The following is a 22,073-nucleotide window of genomic DNA, read 5'->3' on the forward strand; positions in this document are numbered from 1 at the left end:
AGAGACTTGTCTTTAGTAACTGTTGTTGGAAAAAATAGGAATCAGGACAGCAGAAAATAATGCAAAGACTTATAATCTATAGTGACATTCTTTCTTAGCATTGTTGCGTAGCATAAAATTCTATTAATTTACTGAAATCACTCTAAAATTATCTCCAATTATCTTTTTTTTTTTAAGATTTTTTTTTTATTTGTCAGAGAGAGCACAAGCCAGAGGAGTTGCAGGCTGAGAGAGAAGCAGGCTCCCTGCTGAGCAAGGAGCCTGATGCAGGGCTCCATCCCAGGACCCTGAGATCATGACCTGAGCTGAAGGCAGATGCTTAACCGACTGAGTCACCCAGGTGTCCCCATCACCAATAATCTTAAGGAATTTTTTGTTTTCATGCCCCCACTAATTTTTTTTAAAGAAGATGCTTAACATTTCAAATAAAATTTTGTTTTACTTAATTATGAGAGATTATTATATTTCAGTATTGTTTTAAACTTTAGGATAATTCTGTGAATTCAGAAATTTTAGAAGAATAATCATGCCTAAGAATAAGGAGATCTAAAGATTACTTCCAACTCTATGGTTCCATGAATCTTTGTGTTTGTACTTTGCTTCTGGATATATTTACATACACACAGTTTCCAGTGACTTCAGATATGACTAAACTGGGAGTTTTGTGAAAGACAGTGGTAGATTAAATATTTTTATTAACAAGATGAACCGGTCATCAAGATATTTGGCTAAATATTTCACTCAAGAGAATTTTAATTTTTTATCATTATTTAGATTTGCTTAAAATTGAAGTTTCTAAGTGCTTAATTTTTAGGCTTATAAATTGTGTATTTGCATTTTTAACCTTAAAGTTTTTGCATTTTGAAGAATCAACACAGAACTTTATTTCTCATTTTGATGTATAACAAAGTGCTAAAATTTAAGCCACATCTGTTATACGGTGTTGTTTAGTTTTGTTTTATTTTGTTTGTAATTTTGGAAATAGGTTTTCCCATAGAATTTTTGTTGTGCAATAATGTTTCTCAGGCCAACTGAGAAAAAAAAAATAACTTGACCAATCATCTATTTAGGAAATAGCACTAATATTACCATTTCATCTGTAGCTAATGCCCATTTCAGTTTTATTTTCATCAAATTTTCTGAGTTTCAATATTAGTCCTGGAATTCAATGAGCACTGGGTATTTTATGCAGCTGATGAATTATTGAACACTACATCTGAAACTAGTGATGTACTATATGTTGGCTAATTGAATTTAAATTTTAAAAAAAGTAAAGAATTTTGCAGGCTTCAGAGTGTGGCAGGGTTGGAACAAGGCATGGACGCTGATATTTATGAGTAACTTTCATGCTTGTATAGGAGAAGACCCTTCCTTTTATATCATTATTTTCAAACCATGATCAGAAGAACCCTAAAGTTCTTGAGGGGTGCCTCAGTCTTGCTTTCCACAGGAATAGCTTTGTTTTTATTTGTTTCATGTGTTGAGGTTTGCCTTGACCTTTAATTATTAGCTTGGTGATGGAGTTCTGCTCTTGAATAGGACTTTATGGGTTCATGTGTCTGCTCCACCATGCCTGATTTTAGAACCTTGAGTTCATTACTGCACCCTTTGTGCTTTCGTTTTGTGCTCAGTACAATGGAGATCATAACAGGACTGAATTCATAGGCTTCCTGTGAGTATGGAAAGTGACAATACGTGCATATTATCTAGAAGGGCACTTACTGTCCAGTGAGTGCCTGAAAGTTTGAACATAAGTGGCTAAGTCTGTGTTAGAACTGGCAACTGTCTGATGCCAAAGTTAGACTCTTACCACTATTAAATCACACTGTTGAATTAAGCCGAGGGAATGAAAGGAATGAAGGGGATTGAAAGATTGAGGCAAGGAGAAAAGATTCAGTGCCTCTCTCTCAGAGGTTCGCTTGCATTGCAGGCTCAGATGATGAATCTTGCTGCTGAAGGAGAAAGGCTACTGAAGCAAGGAGGGTTTTTTTGTGTGTCCTCCAGTGGTGAAGACTTCAGGATGCTACTGAAAGGGAGCTTATTTTGGCCTCTTCTAGACTAGAGTTGTTTCAGGAAACAACTGTAAAGTAGACTGCTTTTCCTAGAAACCTGTAACAAGGAGACTGATTAAGTGATTAGAAAGTCTTGTGATTCTTAGTAATTGAGAAACACAATAGTTTTATATAGTAATGAAACTAGGCTTAAAATGCCTGAGTACAGATAACAAGTAGTCACCATCAAATTATAAAAATATAACATTTTTGGGGCCTGGAGGTACGAATTAAAATTTTAATTTTGGGGGTGCCTGGATGGCTCAGTCATTGAGCGGCTGCCTTTGGCTCGGGTCGTGATCCCAGGGTCCTGGGATCGAGCCCTACATTGGGCTCCCTGCATAGCGGGAAGCCTGTTACTCCCTCCCCCACTTGCCCTGCTTGTGTTCCCTCTCTCATTGTGTTTCTCTCTGTCAAATAAATAAAATCTAAAAATAAAAAAAAATTTTAATTAAAAAGTAAAATTTTAATTTTGAGGTCTTAATTTATTTTGTTTGGCAGAAGAACTAACCAATTTATGTTATAGAAAATTATTTTAAAAATGCTTGTGTTGAAAAAAATAAAAATAAAAAATAAAAATGCTTGTGTTGTATTATGCAGAGAAGCCAGAGCATGTTCTTTCCTTGGATATTTACTGATTTTGTGGCCTAAAAGCTATTACTAAACCCCCTGTACACGCCACATCACCCAGGTTTTTAATGACATGTCCCTTGTGACACAAACAGCTTAAGATGCGCTAGGAAGGAGACATTTGAAAACACCCTTCTTAAAGGGATCTAGCAGTGGTTGTCGTCATCAGACTGTTACCTAGTATTCTTGTATGTTAAATATACATTTAAGGTTTAATGGAAAAGAAGAAAGAAAGGCCTTGTAACAAAAGAGTTTCCAGGATTTCAAATTTTAGCCATTTCAGAGAATCAATGGAAAAGATCTAATGCTAACCCTAGAAATAAGATCTGTAAGAGCTGGCTGTTTCTAAAACGGGAGTTGTATTAGAGGTTCACAATCCATACCAGTAGGATTCTAAGCCAACCATTGATTTTCCTTTTCCTATAGGAGAAGTTATGTCAAGAGCAGTCAAACAACTTAAATCCAAAGAGATCAGGCTTCTAAAAATATCAAAATTACTGAAGCATTCTTTGGAAATTGCATTCCTATATAATAATTATATATTAGTATTATAGCAGTTATATGATACATTAATTATGTTCTGATATATAATTATAGTTAATACTATATATTATATATAATCTTAGGATTGATTGCTAAAAGATAGGTTTCAACAACATCAGGTCCATCTATGTGATTTTTATAGGTGAGGAGGAACTGAGCATTGAAATGATTTGAATGAGATTAATTGATTAGCTTTTGTCAGGTTGGATATAATAATCCTGGTCTTTCAATAGAGCCTCATACTTTAGTAACATATTAATTTTTTCTATTCTTAAATGGTTATTTTTGCCTTGGATTTTCTTGAACTTTTAAGACAAGGCACTTTCTGACAAGTTATTTATTATGATGCCTGTGACTTCTCAGGAAGATGGATCAACAGGATTTCTTTTTGTTCCTGCTCATTTACTCACTGAATCAAGACTGACGAAGGTGATACAGCACAAAAGCTTAATAGACCCTGTGAGAAGATCCCATTCACATGCTTTTAATAACATGTATGTTGATAATATGACAGATCTTAGTTATTTATGCTTTTAGTAGATCTGGTTACTGGATAAATCCTGGAGAGATGATTATGAAGGACATTCTGAAGTCTTCTAGCATTGGTAAATTCCAAATTCTGAGATTTTAAACAGCTGTGGGAGCCACAGAAGAAAGTAAAATTCCTCACTGAAATAACAAACTTCTTTTTTATCTTTAAAATATTATTTTATTTTATTTTTTTACCAACTTCTTTTTTAAAAATCAAATCTGTTCCAAGGGTGCCTTGGGTGGCACCCTTGGGTACACAGTTGGTTAAGCCTCAGACTCTTTTCAGATCCTGTTGGGATCTCAGTGTTGTGAGATTGGGCCCTCCATTGGGCTCTGTGATCAGTGTGGAGTCAGCTTAAGATTCTCTCTCCCTCTGCCCCTCCCTCCTGCTCTCTCCTCTCTCTCAAATAAATCTTTAAAAAAAAAAAAAAGGAAATCAAATATTTTCCAATAAACAAAATTCACTGTGAATTGTGCATGTTTCCCGAAGTTTTAGTTGTAATCAGATATTTATTACCAATTTCTCCAGGGATGGACTTGAGTGCTGAAAGCAGTAGCTGGCTGTACTCTGTTTTCTGGTTGACCTGATGACATAGCAAAGCTGTTAGTAATTACAGTTAATCAGCACCATGAATTATGCTTACAGTTATGTAATCATAGGCTTTCTTTTTATCGTTACACATTTCTGAACTGTTTTCCTCCATCTCTTTCCCTCTCTGCATCTGTTTCCATCTTTTACATTGATAGTAATGTAGAGTAATTTTAATATGATCATTTCTAAAACATTATTAAGTATACTTTAAAGGATTTATCCCAAAATAAAATAAATTCTACAGTAAATCTTTTATGATGCCCACTTTGCTTTTCTCCCTTCCTCTCTCCCCTTTCTTCCCCCTTTGTCCCCGCCTCCTTCCTCTTTCTGAGGATAGAAGGGATACAAATTGTAGAGAATTATTTGAATAAAATGCATTCAGAGTAGAAGAACCATATTTCTCATTAGGGGGGCGAGGATGCATAAGAAACAAAGGAAGAGAGACGGCTGGGTTTAGTTGGTGAAGTGTCTGCCCTCCGCTCAGGTCATGATCCCTGGGTTCTGGGGTTGAGTCCTGCATTGGGCTCCCTGCTCAGCAGAGCATCTGCTTCTCCCTCTCTCTGCAGCTCCCCCATTTGTGTTCTCTCTTTCTGACAAATAAATAAATAAAATCTTAAAAAAAAAAAAAAAGAAAAGGAAGAAGAGGACTGAGGGATAAGGTTCCATGAATGAGAGAGTTTTAATGCTTTAAAGAAATGAGAGACCCATGGAACTTCAGGGATGTTAGAAAATGAGAGAGAACATCTGATTTTATTAAGTTGCTGTGTGTTAACACTTAGACACCACTACTTCATTCCACATGCTTACATATTTTATGAGTAAAAACTGAGATACTCATCTACCTACGCATCTTGAAATGTGATTCTGTAGAGTGTGGGCTAGGAATATGGTTTTGTGAGTGTAAGATTACTTAAGTTTCATTTAATTAAAATAGGAATCAAAAGGCCAGAATGTTGACATTTGATTTTCTGTTGCCTTTCTCATGTCTGACTCTGTCAGTTTTCAGGTCTCACTCAGCTAAAATGTGTGTGTGTGTGTGTGTGTGTGTGTGTGTGTGTGTATGCTTACTTGCCCGCACACAGACATACACCTGTTAATTTATATTAAGAAATAATGGAAGACTAAATCATAAAATAAAATAAAAAACCCCAACTCTCAGTTCTCCAAAGTGATTAAATTATTTTCACTTCCTCTGCAATGTATGAGTTTCCTTTGCTTCATATTCTCTCCATTTGGTGGTGGTAGTCTTTTTGATTTTAACTGTTCTCTACAGAGTGTGAAATGTTATCTCATTGTGATTTTAATTTGTGTTCAGTCATGTTAAGCACTTTTACATGTACTTATTTGCCTTTCTTATGTTTTCTTTTGTGAGGTGTCTTTTCATGCTTGTGCCCATTGGGAAAGGGTTATTAGTCTTTGTACTTATGATGTGTAGGAATTTGCATGTATTCTGCATATATTTTCAATGTCATATATATGTATAACTGTCCTCTTTTGCTATTTAACAATAATAATATCCAAAGGATATTATGTATGGAAGATAGTGATACATTTAATATTTCTTTTCTTTTTTTTACAGTTTTATTTATTTATTTATTTATTTCAGGGAAAGAGATAGAGAAAGTTTGAGTGGGGTGGGAGAGAGGGGCAAAAGGGGAGGGAGAGAGAGAATCTCCAGCAGACACCCTGCTGAGCATGGAGCTGGACCTGGGGCTTGATCTCATGATCCTGAGAGCAGGACCTGAGCTGAAATCAAGAGTTGGACGTTTACCTGACTGAGCCATTGACTGTGCCCCAATACATTTAACACTTCTAAGCCGGCAATTTTGGAAGGAAATTAGTATTTAAAACACAGACTTTATGATTTTCAATTTAAAACAAAAATTACATCCTGTTATTCTGTTTTCATTTCAGGTGCAGTTAAAAACTAGCATTTCTAGTCAGTATGTAATTCGGACACAACCAACTAATAGGTGCCTTTCTACACTGGAATGTGCAGCTGCTGCTCTTTCCATTTTGGAGAAAAATAATTACATACAAGAGGTATGTCTTTGGAAGGTTATATAGTTTATGAAAGGAAGCAGTTTTGGTTAGATTTTATCTAGAAAATTTAGGAATGCATAACTTGTTAAATTTGCAGCTCAGGTGTCAAATTGAATGTTTCTGGTGATAGAAATTTATAACCTTCTTTCCCTCTCTGGTGTTTTTCTGTGTTAGTTTAGCATCCAGATTGCATTATTTAAATATTCATTCTAAGCTGTGCAAACAGCATTTGTAATAAGCTAAATTGCTTTTAAGTAGCACAGCATTAAATACAGGGGGTTTTGGTTAGATTTTTCTTTTATTATTTTATATTTGTCTTTTAGCATTTTGTGTTTCTCGTACACAGCTTTTTTCTTTCTAATTCAAAGAGTATTTTAGAGCAGCCCCCCCCCCCTTTTTTTGCATTGGTGCTTTTATCTGAGAAGTTGTACCAACTTTTTGTTTCTCTTCGTCACTACTTGCTTGGGGTATAGAAAAGATAATTTTCTGAGAAAAAAATGCCTGCAGAATATGAAAAGGCTATAACCTACAATCATCATTTTATTTAATTTCCATGAAAGCCTGATGATTTTGTATGTAATTAATAATCATCAGTAAAGAATGATGTTCATTGAGCTCACAAACATCTCAGTCTTTTGGAACATGTTTTGCACTTCAGGCAAAAGAAAAAAGAACAGCAAAATAAGACTTAAATTGTTAGAGTTTTTTAATCACTGAAGATTTTTGATAAATAAAACTCAAGAAGAAAAGTCAGAGGATAATGACCATAACTAGATGGAGTTTTATAACTCCTCTTTCACACACACACACACACACACACACACACACACATAGTACTCATCCCTGTCTTCTCTCTCTTTCTCTCTCTCATTATGCGCTCTGGGTACTATTACAAGAGTGTGCCTTAGCCGTGAAGGAAATTTCAGTAATGGACAAAAGCTCAGGTCAGAGTAACTGGATTGGTTACCAAGAGAAAGAACCAAAGATGTCCAGAGCAAGGAGAGTTAAAGAATGCCAGAAGCAAGCCTTGACTTGCCTTTTCCCTCTCCCCTACCCTAAGCCATGGGAAATGTCAGAGTTGGAGGCTTTTCTTCTTATGAAAGAAGTAGGCTTTCATGAGTAGGCTTTTTTGTGTGTGTATCTTTGTAAGTAGAATTTGTTTTGGGTCTAGGCATTTTTCTTTCTCTGTTCTCTTTTCTTTGAGGAAGAAAAAAATTTCTTGAGGGACTGTACATCTTTCTCCCAAATGAGCAGAGTGTTTTCTGACTTTTCTCCCTCTACTCTAACCTTATCACCTGTTCCCATGTAACTAGCTATCAACAAAGCACTTTATATACCCCTATACTTGTTTTTCTGTTTTGTTTATATGTTCTTGAGCAAAAATAATATATTCTTTTTAGGCATCTTAAAAGAAAGATGAAACTGAGCACTGTTATTTAAACTTGCTTTCTGTATAGTCTCTGTATTTTCCTTTTTGTTGATTTAAAACTCTGCAACCAGCTGACATCAGACCAAGGACCCATTAAAAGCTCCAATCTTGAGGGAAAAATGTAATATTCTTTGGCTGTGGATTTGGAACTTTATTTCCTCTCCTTCTTTGGGGTTCTGAAAAGAATTGTCCATGGGCCTACATCTCTTATTTCTACATTGGAATTGGATCTTTTACTTCAGTTCTGAACAGAAGCTTTATTGTTGTTGGTGGTGATTTAATAATGTCGTTGTAATGCGATGGGTCTAGGGGTTTTGATAGTTTTTGTACTGCTACTGCTAGTGCTGCTACTGCTCCTTCCTTCCCAGCTTCATAAGATACATGATTCTGGTATTAGTTAATGCACCATTCCAGCAGGAAGCTTGTCTTATGCTCTGAGTATAATATCCAACAACAGGCAAAATTCAGGATACAGAATGGCGACAGGATCCCTCCTATCTTCAGATTTTGTTATTGTTGTCTATGGGTCAAATGGCATGCGAAATCCCAAAGTAATAGTGAGGTCCTATAGTTCTCTTTCTGTTTGCTTTGATCATCAAAAGTAGTCATACTTCAGTAGCCAGGAGAGGAAAAATGGTGTTTGACAATCAGATGTGTGAGTTGGGAGGTGCTGATAAGATTCTTGGCTAGAGCATGAGCAGAAGAAATGGATAATGGAACATCCCAAGTTGCTTATTATTACAGCTGGCAAAAAATTAGCTTTCTCAGTGGGGGAATCCCAAGTCTAGCCTGTTCAAATCTAGCTACAGTTTTTAAAAAAATACATTAGTTCATTCTTATGAGAAATGCAGTTACTATCTGTTCTGAACATAGGTGCTTTCTCTCTTTCCTGAGGGGGAAAGCCATGACACATGTTTCCCCAGTAACCTTTTATTAGGGGCCCCCTAATGAAATGTTAAGACAGTGGGGCGGAGTAGTAATTTTTCAGCTGGCTTTATTCTGTGTGGGTAGATAGGGCTTCTCAAAATGAAGAACTTGGCATAGAAGAGCATTCTTAGTCTGCTGGCTCATCCTTGCTCTTTATTCCTGAGCAGCTTTTCAAACACTCACAGTGGCTCAGGGTGAGCTTTGAAGCAGGCTTGAACGAAACCTCCATCACTTATCATCATCGCTTTTTGCCCGTGAGCAATTCACATAATCCCCTTGTGCTTGTTTACTTCCCTATAATGTACCCAAAATAGTTACCTCTTAGTACTGTTGTGAGAATTGAGTGGAATAATGTATGTTAATTGTGTGACACAAGGAACTCAAGAAGAATTAATCCCCTTGTTCTTCCTTGTCCCCGATTCTTGCCAATAAATTAACAAAAAATTTGAGCTGAAAATTGGTGGTTTTCATTCAGCTACTGTAATACTTACCAGGGCTTTTCACACCTTGGAGGTCTTGAGCTTAGGGATCTTTTTTATAGTAAAACGTTTTCTACTTCTGAAGTTTTACCTCAATGAGCCTGTATAGCTAGATGGGGTAAAGCTTCGTGCACAGCCTAAGTGCCTTAGCCCTGCTCGACAGCAGTAGCTGGTCAGTCATGGCCCCTTGAGAACTGTCACTTTATACCAGAGGACAAAAGGTTTTATAAAACACTGATTCCTGTCCCCCACCCCCCAAGTAAACTTTTAGAAATGAACTTATTTTGAAAGTGGAGGATTTTGGATTTTCATTGTTCCTCTGAACCAGTCTGTTTCTCCTGTAGCTTCGCATTGCCTGGGGTATAATGTTTGTTTATACAGAAGCCTTGTCACTTACTGCCATGTGGTGTGCTAAACACATTAGATGCTTCCCCTTAGCGTAACCTAATAATGACCCTGTAAGGTTGACATTATTTCCCTCCTTTTACAGATGGAGAAAATGGCAAGGAGAAGTTATATGACTTACCTGGAGACACATAGCTAGTGATGATTACACCAGTCAGGATAGGCTAGATGCGACTGTAAAATCAGAACAGCATCACACCACAGAGGTTTATGCGTGTGTCACACTGTCTGTGCTGTGGGATCACTGGGGGCTTGTGCTTGCTACAGTCCCTTAGGGGCCTAGGCTGGTGGAGGCACCATTTAGATATGTCATTCTCCTCTCATCAAGGAAGGCGTAAAGGGAGCTGGTGAATCATACATTCTTTTAAAGCTTCTGTCCAGAGGTGACACCAGTATTTATGCTCACATTTCATTAACCAAAGCAAGTGATATGGCTACATCTAATTTCAAGGATGGAGGACTGGTGTATTTGTGAACAGCCCTACTGAGTACCACACAGATGGAGTGGGGATCTAATCTAGATCTGTCTCCACAACTCCTTCTCTTAGTTACCTCAGGAAACAGGTAGAATCTTCTTTTCAGGAGGTAAACATTGGGGGCCTTTACCAATAGGAATATTAGGGTTCTGTCCATCAAGAATCTGATAAATATCATAAATAGCAACAGAACCTTCAGTTGTCTCAGTCTGTGTAGTCCTCAGTTTGTTTTCTAGGGATGGGTTTCAGGATCCCGTCAGTCTGAGCTGACTCTGTAAAGAAATTTCCACCTTCCCTCTCTTATTTGAACAACTTAAAGGAAATCATGATAGCATATATTAGGGGCTATCTACACTAATGGCGTGCAGAGTTTCTCCAAGAAGTCTGTCTCTTTCCCATTGGTGTACGTCAGGGATTACATGGGGTTGCCTGTGACAGAGTGGCTCCTATAGTGCTTGGACCATGTATGTATGCTTCTTTTTCTCCTGGGTAGAAGGGATGGTGAGGTGAGCAGCCCAGGGCTGGGCATCACTTCTGTCTCTCTGCCCATCATCGAATGGATGTATTTGACTTTAACCTTTGTGTTTATTGCCTAGGAGTCACATGATAGTTATCCCACCCCCACAGTTCAGGCAAGAGGAAAGTGCAGGAGCCTCTGCCTGTCAAGTCTGTCCCATTTTAAAGAGTATCTCTGGAAGCCCCACACAGAAACCCCCCCCCCGCCCCCCACACACATATCATTACACGGAGTGTCAGTAGCCAGTTAGCATTACCAGCTGGGTACATTGCTACCTGGAATAACATTTTGGATTTTTTTTAATAAGAAAAGAATAAATATGGAGAGGGAAATGCTGGTGACTTGTCGCAGTGTCTGAGTTCAGCGTCAAAGTAGAGAGCTGATGTTAAGCTCTTTGCTGCCACTCTCTGTGGATGAGGGACGATACATTTTTACACAGACGTTCTGACATTTTGGTAGATAAATTTATCCATTTTTTTTCTTTGTTCCTTTTATGTCTAAAAAAGAGTTTGCTTACTCAAGTTTGCTATTGTTACTTGGGAGATTTAGATCAGGGATCTCAGGCCCAAGGAAAGACTCTGACTCAAAATATGTTTTAAACATGTGACAGAGTGGGATTTTTTCTTTTTTCTTTTTTTTTTTTTAAATTTTTGAACTTGAAAAACTTGAGGTTGGGCTTATACTCTAGTTGTGTTTTAACCGCCATCATTCTTTGTTATCATATGGGTTTCCCCCTACCCCGTACATGTTTATGTTATATGACTGGCCCTGTCGGTATTTGGATTTAGACAGGTACGTATATAGTTAGAATTATTTTCAAATGTACCAAATACCAGGGTATTTAACTTGCTGTGGTCCCCGGACCAATGTGAGAGAATTAGTAAACCTCTTACCCATTGCTGCTGTCATACGATTGTTCTCAGGCAGCAGGAAACATACATCAGTCTGTGATTGAAGCTGAATTAAGGGAATTAAGGGGCACCTGGGTGGCTCAGTTGGTTGATTTTGGCTCAGGTCCTGATCTCAGGGTCATGGGATCAAGCCCCAGATCTGGCTCCCTGCTCAGTGGGGAGTCTGTTTGTGTCCCACTCTCTCTGTTCTTACCCCTCTCATGCTCTCCTCTCTTTCTCTCAAATAAATAAATAAAATCTTAAAGAAACAATTAATTTTTATCTAAAGGTCTCTTTTACTGTTACACATTAAATTATTATAATGCAACAATTTTTTGAGATATTTGAATGTTAATGTATAAAATTGAATTTGGACTTTATCATCTCTATGCTTGTGTCTTTTTTTTTTCAAGACTTTATTTATTTATTTGACAGAGCGAGATCACAAGTAGGCAGAGAGACAGGCGGGGGTGGTGGGGGCGGGGGAAGCAGACTCCCCGCTGAGCAGAGAGCCCGATGTGAGACTCAATCCCAGGACCTTGAGATCAGGACCTGAGCTGAAGGCAGAGGCTTAACCCCCTGAGCCAAAGTGCTCCTCTGCTTGTGTCTTTTTACTAGAATTCCTTAGCACTATGTAAGGTATGAATTAAAAGAAATTTATATTTGGAAATCATCACATATTTAGTAGAGTGTCTATTTTTGTAGTCAAAAGCCAATGATAGTAAAAAGAAACATAATAATCCCTGTTTATGAAGAAAAGACTAGATATAATATTGTGATTTGTTACAGACACTATTTTAGTATCTTTTTTTTTTTTTAATCTTCACAGACTTTGCTTCGTCCTCTTCAAGCTTTATGCTCTTTCCAGCTTCAGCACGGTGCTCAAATTCGCCTCAGCAAGGAACACCTTCTGAAGAATGGATTATATCTTAAGCCAATGCCAAAGAACAAACGCAAACTCAGGAAAATGGAACTGTTAATGAACAGTGTTAAAATTTAGTACAGTTGTTTCATGGTGCTAGTTAACGATGTCTTCCACTGATAAGACCAGGTTAAGTTTTCAGAAAATTTAAGTCCGTGGGTTTTTGACTATCTGAATAATGAGATTGGCATATTAAACTTGCCCAGAAGAAGGAAGTAAACCAAATAACCATAAAAAAGCAAATAAAAAAAAAATTTCACTGACTCCATAAAAAGCAAGGTTTCATAGTGTATTTGTTTTAAAAACTGTGCCTCTAAAACATTTTTTCAGATCCTTGTTTGAAATGTGATTAGTTGTTGAGTGAGTTTAGAAGTTCTTTTTTACAAAATGGAAAGAAATTATTGTACCTGATCGGGGCAGTAGTCTTTTCATTAATTTATAGATAGGTGTAGATCTATAATAGAGGGCGCTCACATCAATATGCAATCCTGTACATAAACTTTATAGTTTGTAATAAGTAACAAAAATAATGATCATCAGGTAGTTGAGATTGAATTAATTTATTTCATAGAATACTATAACAGAATAAGGAAACTAAATATATTTTTTAGGGGCTAAATTTGAATTCAGCTATTTTGATTTAAGTGTTCTACTAATTGCCTGAATTGTTTGGTGTTAGAGTACAATTGGAGTATAAAATTATATTAGCTTCAGGTGTTCACCATAATAACTCAGTCTTTATATACATTGCAAAATAATCACCACACAATAAGTCCAGTCAACATCCCTACATATTTATGAAATTTTTTTCTTATAATGAGAACTTTTAAGATATACTTCTTTAGCATCTTTCCAATATGCAGTATTTGCAGTTTTGCAGAATTATTAACTATAGTCACCATGTTTTATTTTACATCCCCATGACATATATTTTATAAGTGGTAGTTTCTTCCTTTTGCCCACCATTCACCCTCTGCCTCCAGCAACTGCCAGTCTATACTCTATATCTATGAGTTTGGTTTTTTGTGTTTTTTTTTAATGATTCCACATAAAAATGATATCAAATGATACTTATCTTTCTCTTTGTGACTTATTTCACTGAGCATTATGCCTTCCAGGTCCATCCATGTTGTCAGAAATGACAAGATTTCAGTCTTTTTTTTAATGGCTGACTAATAATCCATTTCAGTTATCCTTTGATGGCTGTTTAGGTTATTACCATATCTTGGCTGTTGTAAATAATGCTATAGTGAACATAAAGGTATATCTTTTCAAGTTAATCTTTTTGTTTTGTTTGGCTAAATATCCAGAAATGGAAATACTAGACCATATGATAGTTCTATTTTTTACTTCCTGAGGATCCTCCGTACTATTTCCCATAGTGGCTGCACCACTTCACATTCCTGCCAACAGTGCACGAGGGTTCCCCCTTCTCCACATTTTCCATGTCAGCCCTTGTTATTTCTTGTCTTTTTAATACTAGGCATTCTGACAAGTGTGAGATAATATCTCTTTGTGGTTTTGATTTGTATTTCCCTGATGATAAGTGATAGCAAGCGTCTTCTCATGCACCTGTTGGCCCTCTCTATGTCTTCTTTAGAAAAATGTTGATTCAGATCCTCTGTACATTTTCCCCCATTTTTAAATCAAATTGTTTGTGGGTTTTGGTTTTTTTCCTATTGAATTATGTGAGTTCTTTATATATTTTTGTTATCAACCCCTTATCTGATATCTGATTTGCAAATATTTTCTCCTATTCCATAGGTTGCCTTTTCATTTTGTTGATGGTTTCCTCTGTTGTACAGAAACTTTTTAGTTTGATGTAGTCCCACTGGTTTATTTTTACTTCTGTTACTTGTGCTGTTGGTGCCTGATTTAAAAAATCATTGTTAAGATTGATGTCAAAGAACTTACCACCTTTTTTTTTCGTAGTTTTATGGGTTTCATTTCTTGTATTCAAGTCTTTAATCCATTTGGAATTAGTTTTTGTGTGTGGTATAAGATGGTGGTCCAGTTTCATTCTTTTGCATGTGGCTGAAGCTTTTCCCAGCATCATTTGTTGAAGAAACTGTCCTTTCCCCACTGTATATTCTTGGCTCCTTTGTCAGAAATCATAAATCAATTGGTCATGCATGTGTGGGTTTATTTGGGAGCCCTGTTCTGTTCCATGGATATATTTGTGTGTTTTTATGCCAATACCATACTATTTTGATAACTATAGCTTTGCAATGTACTCTGAAATCAGGGAGCGTGATGCCTCCCTCTTTGTTTTTCTTTCTAAAGGTTGCTTTGGCTCTTTGGGGTCTTTTATGGCTCCTTACAAATTGCAAGATTTTTTGTTCTCTATCTATGAAAAAATGCCGTTGGAATGTTGATACAGATTTCAATGACTCTGAAGATTGTTTTGGATAGTAGCCCAAATTCTGAAAGAGGTGCATGTAATTTTGGCATAGCATGCATTTTTTTTTAAATTTTATTTTTTATAAACATATAATATCTTTTTATCCCCAGGGGTACAGGTCTGTGAATCGCCAGGTTTACACACTTCACAGCACTCACCATAGCACATACCCTCCCCAATGTCCATAATCCCACCCCCCCAACCCCCCTCCCCCCATTAACCCTCAGTTTGTTTTGTGAGATTACGAGTCACTTATGGTTTGTCTCCCTCCCAATCCCATCTTGTTTCATTTACTCTTCTCCTACCCCCTTAACCCCCCATGTTGCATCTCCTCTCCCTCATATCAGGGAGATCATATGATAGTTGTCTTTCTCCGATTGACTTATTTCGCTAAGCATGATACCCTCTAGTTCCATCCACGTCGTCGCAAATGGCAAGATTTCATTTCTTTTGATGGCTGCATAGTATTCCATTGTGTATATATACCACATCTTCTTTATCCATTCGTCTGTTGATGGACATCTAGGTTCTTTCCATAGTTTGGCTATTGTAGACATTGCTGCCATAAACATTCGGGTGCAGGTGCCCCTTCGGATCACTACGTTTGTATCTTTAGGGTAAATACCCAGCAGTGCAATTGCTGGGTCATAGGGTAGTTCTATTTTCAACATTTTGAGGAACCTCCATGCTGTTTTCCAGAGTGGTTGCACCAGCTTGCATTCCCACCAACAGTGTAGGAGGGTTCCCCTTTCTCCGCATCCTCGCCAGCATCTGTCATTTCCTGACTTGTTAATTTTAGCCATTCTGACTGGTGTGAGGTGGTATCTCATTGTGGTTTTGATTTGTATTTCCCTGATGCCGAGTGATGTGGAGCACTTTTTCATGTGTCTGTTGGCCATCTGGATGTCTTCTTTGCAGAAATGTCTGTTCATGTCTTCTGCCCATTTCTTGATTGGATTATTTGTTCTTTGGGTGTTGAGTTTGCTAAGTTCTTTATAGATTTTGGACACTAGCCCTTTATCCGATATGTCATTTGCAAATATCTTCTCCCATTCTGTCAGTTGTCTTTTGGTTTTGTTAACTGTTTCCTTTTCTGTGCAAAAGCTTTTGATCTTGATGAAATCCCAATAGTTCATTTTTGCCCTTGCTTCCCTTGCCTTTGGCGATGTTCCTAGGAAGATGTTGCTGCGGCTGAGGTCAAAGAGGTTGCTGCCTGTGTTCTCCTCAAGGATTTTGATGGATTCCTTTCTCACATTGAGGTCCTTCATCCATTTTGAGTCTATTTTCGTGTGTGGTGTAAGGAAATGATCCAATTTCATTTTTCTGCATGTGGCTGTCCAATTTTCCCAACACCATTTGTTGAAGAGGCTGTCTTTTTTCCATTGGATATTCTTTCCTGCTTTGTCGAAGATGAGTTGACCATAGAGTTGAGGGTCTATTTCTGGGCTCTCTATTCTGTTCCATTGATCTATGTGTCTGTTTTTGTGCCAGTACCATGCTGTCTTGATGATGACAGCTTTGTAATAGAGCTTGAAGTCCGGAATTGTGATGCCACCAACTTTGGCTTTCTTTTTCAATATTGCTTTGGCTATTCGAGGTCTTTTCTGGTTCCATATAAATTTTAGGATTATTTGTTCCATTTCTTTGAAAAAAATGGATGGTACTTTGATAGGAATTGCATTAAATGTGTAGATTGCTTTAGGTAGCATAGACATTTTCACAATATTTATTCTTCCAATCCAGGAGCATGGAACATTTTTCCATTTCTTTGTGTCTTCCTCAATTTCTTTCATGAGTACTTTATAGTTTTCTGTGTATAGATTCTTAGTCTCTTTGGTTAGATTTATTCCTAGGTATCTTATAGTTTTGGGTGCAATTGTAAATGGGATGGACTCCTTAATTTCTCTTTCTTCTGTCTTGTTGTTGGTGTAGAGAAATGCAACTGATTTCTGTGCATTGATTTTATATCCTGACACTTTACTGAATTCCTGTACAAGTTCTAGCAGTTTTGGAGTGGAGTCTTTTGGGTTTTCCACATATAGTATCATATCATCTGCAAAGAGTGATAGTTTGACTTCTTCTTTGCCGATTTGGATGCCTTTAATTTCCTTTTGTTGTCTGATTGCTGAGGCTAGGACTTCTAGTACTATGTTGAATAGCAGTGGTGATAACGGACATCCCTGCCGTGTTCCTGACCTTAGCGGAAAAGCTTTCAGTTTTTCTCCATTGAGAATGATATTTGCGGTGGGTTTTTCATAGATGGCTTTGATAATATTGAGGTATGTGCCCTCTATCCCTACACTTTGAAGAGTTTTGATCAGGAAGGGATGCTGTACTTTGTCAAATGCTTTTTCAGCATCTATGGAGAGTATCATATGGTTCTTGTTCTTTCTTTTATTAATGTGTTGTATCACATTGATTGATTTGCGGATGTTGAACCAACCTTGCAGCCCTGGAATAAATCCCACTTGGTCGTGGTGAATAATCCTTTTAATGTACTGTTGAATCCTATTGGCTAGTATTTTGGCGAGAATTTTTGCATCTGTGTTCATCAAGGATATTGGTCTGTAGTTCTCTTTTTTGATGGGATCCTTGTCTGGTTTTGGGATCAAGGTGATGCTGGCCTCATAAAATGAGTTTGGAAGTTTTCCTTCCATTTCTATTTTTTGGAACAGTTTCAGGAGAATAGGAATTAGTTCTTCTTTAAATGTTTGGTAGAATTCCCCCGGGAAGCCGTCTGGCCCTGGGCTTTTGTTTGTTTGGAGATTTTTGATGACTGTTTCAATCTCCTTACTGGTTATGGGTCTGTTCAGGCTTTCTATTTCTTCCTGGTTCAGTTGTGGTAGTTTATATGTCTCTAGGAATGCATCCATTTCTTCCAGATTGTCAAATTTGTTGGTGTAGAGTTGCTCATAGTATGTTCTTATAATTGTCTGTATTTCTTTGGTGTTCGTTGTGATCTCTCCTCTTTCATTCATGATTTTATTTATTTGGGTCCTTTCTCTTTTCTTTTTGATAAGTCTGGCCAGGGGTTTATCGATCTTATTAATTCTTTCAAAGAACCAGCTCCTAGTTTCATTGATTTGTTCTATTGTTTTTTTGGTTTCTATTTCATTGATTTCTGCTCTGATCTTTATGATTTCTCTTCTCCTGCTGGGTTTAGGCTTTCTTTCTTGTTCTTTCTCTAGCTCTTTTAGGTGTAGGGTTAGGTTGTGTACCTGAGACTTTTCTTGTTTCTTGAGAAAGGCTTGTACCGCTATATATTTTCCTCTCAGGACTGCCTTTGTTGTGTCCCACAGATTTTGAACCGTTGTGTTTTCATTATCATTTGTTTCCATGAATTTTTTTCAACTCTTCTTTAATTTCCTGGTTGACCCATTCATTCTTTAGAAGGATGCTGTTTAGTCTCCATGTATTTGGGTTCTTTCCAAATTTCCTCTTGTGATTGAGTTCTAGCTTCAGAGCATTGTGGTCTGAAAATATGCAGGGAATGATTCCAATCTTTTGATAACGGTTGAGACCTGATTTAGGACCGAGAATATGATCTATTCTGGAGAATGTTCCATGTGCACTAGAGAAGAATGTGTATTCTGTTGCTTTGGGATGAAATGTTCTGAATATATCTGTGATGTCCATCTGGTCCAGTGTGTCATTTAAGGCCTTGATTTCCTTGTTGAGCTTTTGCTTGGATGATCTGTCCATTTCAGTGAGGGGAGTGTTAAAGTCCCCTACGATTATTGTATTATTGTTGATGTGTTTCTTTGATTTTGTTATTAATTGGTTTATATAGTTGGCTGCTCCCACGTTAGGGGCATAGATATTTAAAATTGTTAGATCTTCTTGTTGGACAGTTCCTTTGAGTATGATATAGTGTCCTTCCTCATCTCTTATTATAGTCTTTGGCTTAAAATCTAATTGATCTGATATAAGGATTGCCACTCCTGCTTTTTTTTGATGTCCATTAGCATGGTAAATTCTTTTCCACCCCCTCACTTTAAATCTGGAGGTGTCTTCAGGTTTAAGATGAGTTTCTTGTAGGCAACATATAGATGGGTTTTGTTTTTTTATCCATTCTGATACCCTTTGTCTTTTGATTGGGGCATTTAGCCCATTAACATTCAGGGTAACTATTGAGAGATATGAATTTAGTGCCATTGTATTGCCTGTAAGGTGACTGTTACTGTATATTGTCTCTGTTCCTTTCTGATCTACTACTTTTAGGGTCTCTCTTTGCTTAGAGGACCCCTTTCAATATTTCCTGTAGAGCTGGTTTGGTATTTGCAAATTCTTTCAGTTTTTGTTTGTCCTGGAAGCTTTTAATCTCTCCTTCTATTTTCAATGATAGCCTAGCTGGATATAGTATTCTTGGCTACATGTTTCTCTCGTTTAGTACTCTGAATATATCATGCCAGCTCTTTCTGGCCTGCCAGGTCTCTGTGGATAAGTCTGCTGCCAATCTAATATTTTTACCATTGTATGTTACAGACTTCTTTTCCCGGGCTGCTTTCAGGATCTTCTCTTTGTCACTAAGACTTGTAAATTTTACTATTAGGTGACGGGGTGTGGACCTATTCTTATTGATTTTGAGGGGGGTTCTCTGAATCTCCTGGATTTTGATGCTTGTTCCCTTTGCCATATTGGGGAAATTCTCTCCAATAATTCTCTCCAATATACCTTCTGCTCCCCTCTCTGTTTCCTCTTCTTCTGGAATCCCAATTATTCTAATGTTGTTTCGTCTTATGGTGTCACTTATCTCTCGAATTCTCCCGTCATGGTCCAGTAGCTGTTTGTCCCTCTTTTGCTCAGCTTCTTTATTCTCTGTCATTTGGTCTTCTATATTGTTAATTCTTTCTTCTGCCTCATTTATCCTAGCAGTGAGAGCCTCCATTTTTGATTGCACCTCATTAATAGCTTTTTTGATTTCAACTTGGTTAGATTTTAGTTCTTTTATTTCTCCAGAAAGGGCTTTTATATCTCCCGAGAGGGTTTCTCTAATATCTTCCATGCCTTTTTCAAGCCCGGCTAGAACCTTGAGAATCGTCATTCTGAACTCTAGATCTGACATATTACCAATGTCTGTATTGATTAGGTCTCTAGCCTTTGGTACTGCCTCTTGTTCTTTTTTTTGTGGTGAATTTTTCTGCCTTGTCATTTTGTCCAGATAAGAGTAGATGAAGGAACAAGTAAAATACTAAAAGGTTGGCAACAACCCCAGGAAAATATGCTTTAGCCAAATCAGAAGAGATCCCAAATCGTGAGGGGGAGAAAGGGGATAAAAAGAGGTTCAGAAAGAAGAAAAAAAAAAAAAAGAAAAAAAAAAGAAAGAAACAATTAAAAAAAGAAAACCAATAAAGAAAAAAGTATAAAAAGAAAAAAAAAATATATATATATATTAGATAAACTAGTTAAAAAACGTTAAAAAAGAAAAGGGTAAAAGTTAAAAAACGTTAGCAGAAGAAGAAAAATAAATTGAAAAAGAAAAAAAATTAAATTAACTGCAAGGCTATGGAATCATGGGGAGAAAGCCATGAGTTCCATGCTTTGCTTTCTCCTCCTCTGGAATTCCGCTGCTCTCCTTGGTATTGAAACTGTACTCCTTGGTAGGTGAACTTGGTCCTGGCTGGGTTTCTTGTTGATCTTCTCGGGGAGGGGCCTGTTGTAGTGATTCTCAAGTGTCTTTGCCCCGGGCGGAGTTGCACTGCCCTTACGAGGGGCCGGGCTGAGTAATCCGCTCGGGTTTGCTTTTGGGAGCTTTTGTTCCCTGAGCGCTTTCCGTAGAGTTCTGGAGGGCGGGAATGAAGATGGCGGCCTCCCGGTCTCCGGCCCGGAGGAGCCGAGAGCCCGGGGCCCCACTCCTCAGTGCGCCCTCAGAGAACAGCGCCGATTTACTCCCGTCACCCTGCCTCCGGCCGCGCTCCGAGCTGACCGAGCCTGCGACCGGTTCAAGGTAACCCCGAGCTTAGAGCTTACTCCTCGGCTCTGTCTCTGTAGCCGGCTTCCCTGTTCTAATACCTGTAAGCTCTGCGACACTCAGACACCCCCGATCCTTCTGTGACCCTGAGCGACCTGAAGCCACGCTGACCCTGCATGGGCTTCACCCCGGTTAAGCCTCCGGAGCGATGTCCCTCAGCAGAACAGACTTTTAAAAGTCCGGATTTTGTGCTCCGTTGCTCTGCCGCTTGCCGGGAGCCGGCCCCTCCCCCCGCGGTCTATCTTCCCGTCGCTTTGGATTCACTTCTCCGCCCGTCCTACCTTTCAGAAAGTGGTTGATTTTCTGTTTCTAGAGTTGCTGTTCTTCTTCTCTTCGATCTCCCGTTGGATTTGTAGGTGTTTGCAATCTTTAGATAAGCTATCTAGCTGATCTCCCGCTACCTGAAGTAGTCTCAGCCTGCTACTTCTCCGCCATCTTGACTCCTCTAGCATGCATTTTTATTTGTAATCACTCTGGGTAAGGTTAGATTTTTTTAACATTCATCTAAAAGGTTTATTGACTGTAATTAGTTGTATTGAAATTTTCACATGGAAATAACTGAAATAGCATATAATACAACTATACTTTCACGAACATATTTTTCTAACTAGGGCTATTTATATCTTTTTTGGTGGCAAGAACTTTTAATTTCAGAGATTAAATTTTCCCTACCCTCTTGGGAAAATATTTACTAACATCTTATATAGTATTAGAGGCATGTATGTAATATATGTTTATATCTAACTTAAATCTACCGCAGTTGGAGTCACATATTGACAAGAAGAGGGGCTTTGCTTTGTTCTTTATTTATGACTTCTAGAGTGTGCTGTATCGTGTTAAGTTGTAAGGAAGAACTAAACTTGTGATATAAAAATAAGCTTGTTATGTATGTGTCTGTATATGTGATATATGAATGGTTATTTCTGACTGTTTTCATACTTTTTTTTAAATTGTTAACCTGGATTAGACTCTTCTTAAAAGTTTTAATGCTAGTCATAATGAGAATGCTGATGAATGTTTGGGGAAACTATGCAGAAAATATTTTAAAATACTGAACAAAAGTTAGATTTCTTTTTATCTTGTATTACTGAATTTTTGGATTTAAATAGCTCATTTATAATCTAAGACACCTACTATTGAATGACTTCCTAGGTATGATAGAAAAGAAATAATAATAATGTGTAATGGTTTCCTAAAAAATAAGTTAAAATCATCTTACAGTAATATTTTCAGGTTAAAAATAAAATTTTGCAAATTTTTTTATCC

General features: G+C 37.5%; 1 protein-coding gene across 1 annotated transcript in view; it reads left to right on the forward strand.

The window, feature by feature from the left end:
- The window catches only part of LOC111158920 (DTW domain containing 2), a 97,666-nt gene extending 84,988 nt beyond the window's left edge, over positions 1–12,678 (forward strand). The window contains exons 5-6 of the mRNA XM_022521251.1: positions 6,262–6,390; positions 12,343–12,678. Of these exons, the coding sequence (XP_022376959.1) occupies positions 6,262–6,390; positions 12,343–12,513 (300 nt within the window). The 3' untranslated portion in view covers positions 12,514–12,678. The remainder of the gene's footprint in view (positions 1–6,261; positions 6,391–12,342) is intronic.
- The last annotated feature ends 9,395 nt before the right edge of the window (positions 12,679–22,073 follow it).

This window comes from Enhydra lutris, unplaced genomic scaffold, assembly GCF_002288905.1.
Source record: "Enhydra lutris kenyoni isolate GAN:26980312 unplaced genomic scaffold, ASM228890v2 scaffoldscaffold64, whole genome shotgun sequence".
Lineage (NCBI taxonomy): Eukaryota > Metazoa > Chordata > Mammalia > Carnivora > Mustelidae > Enhydra > Enhydra lutris.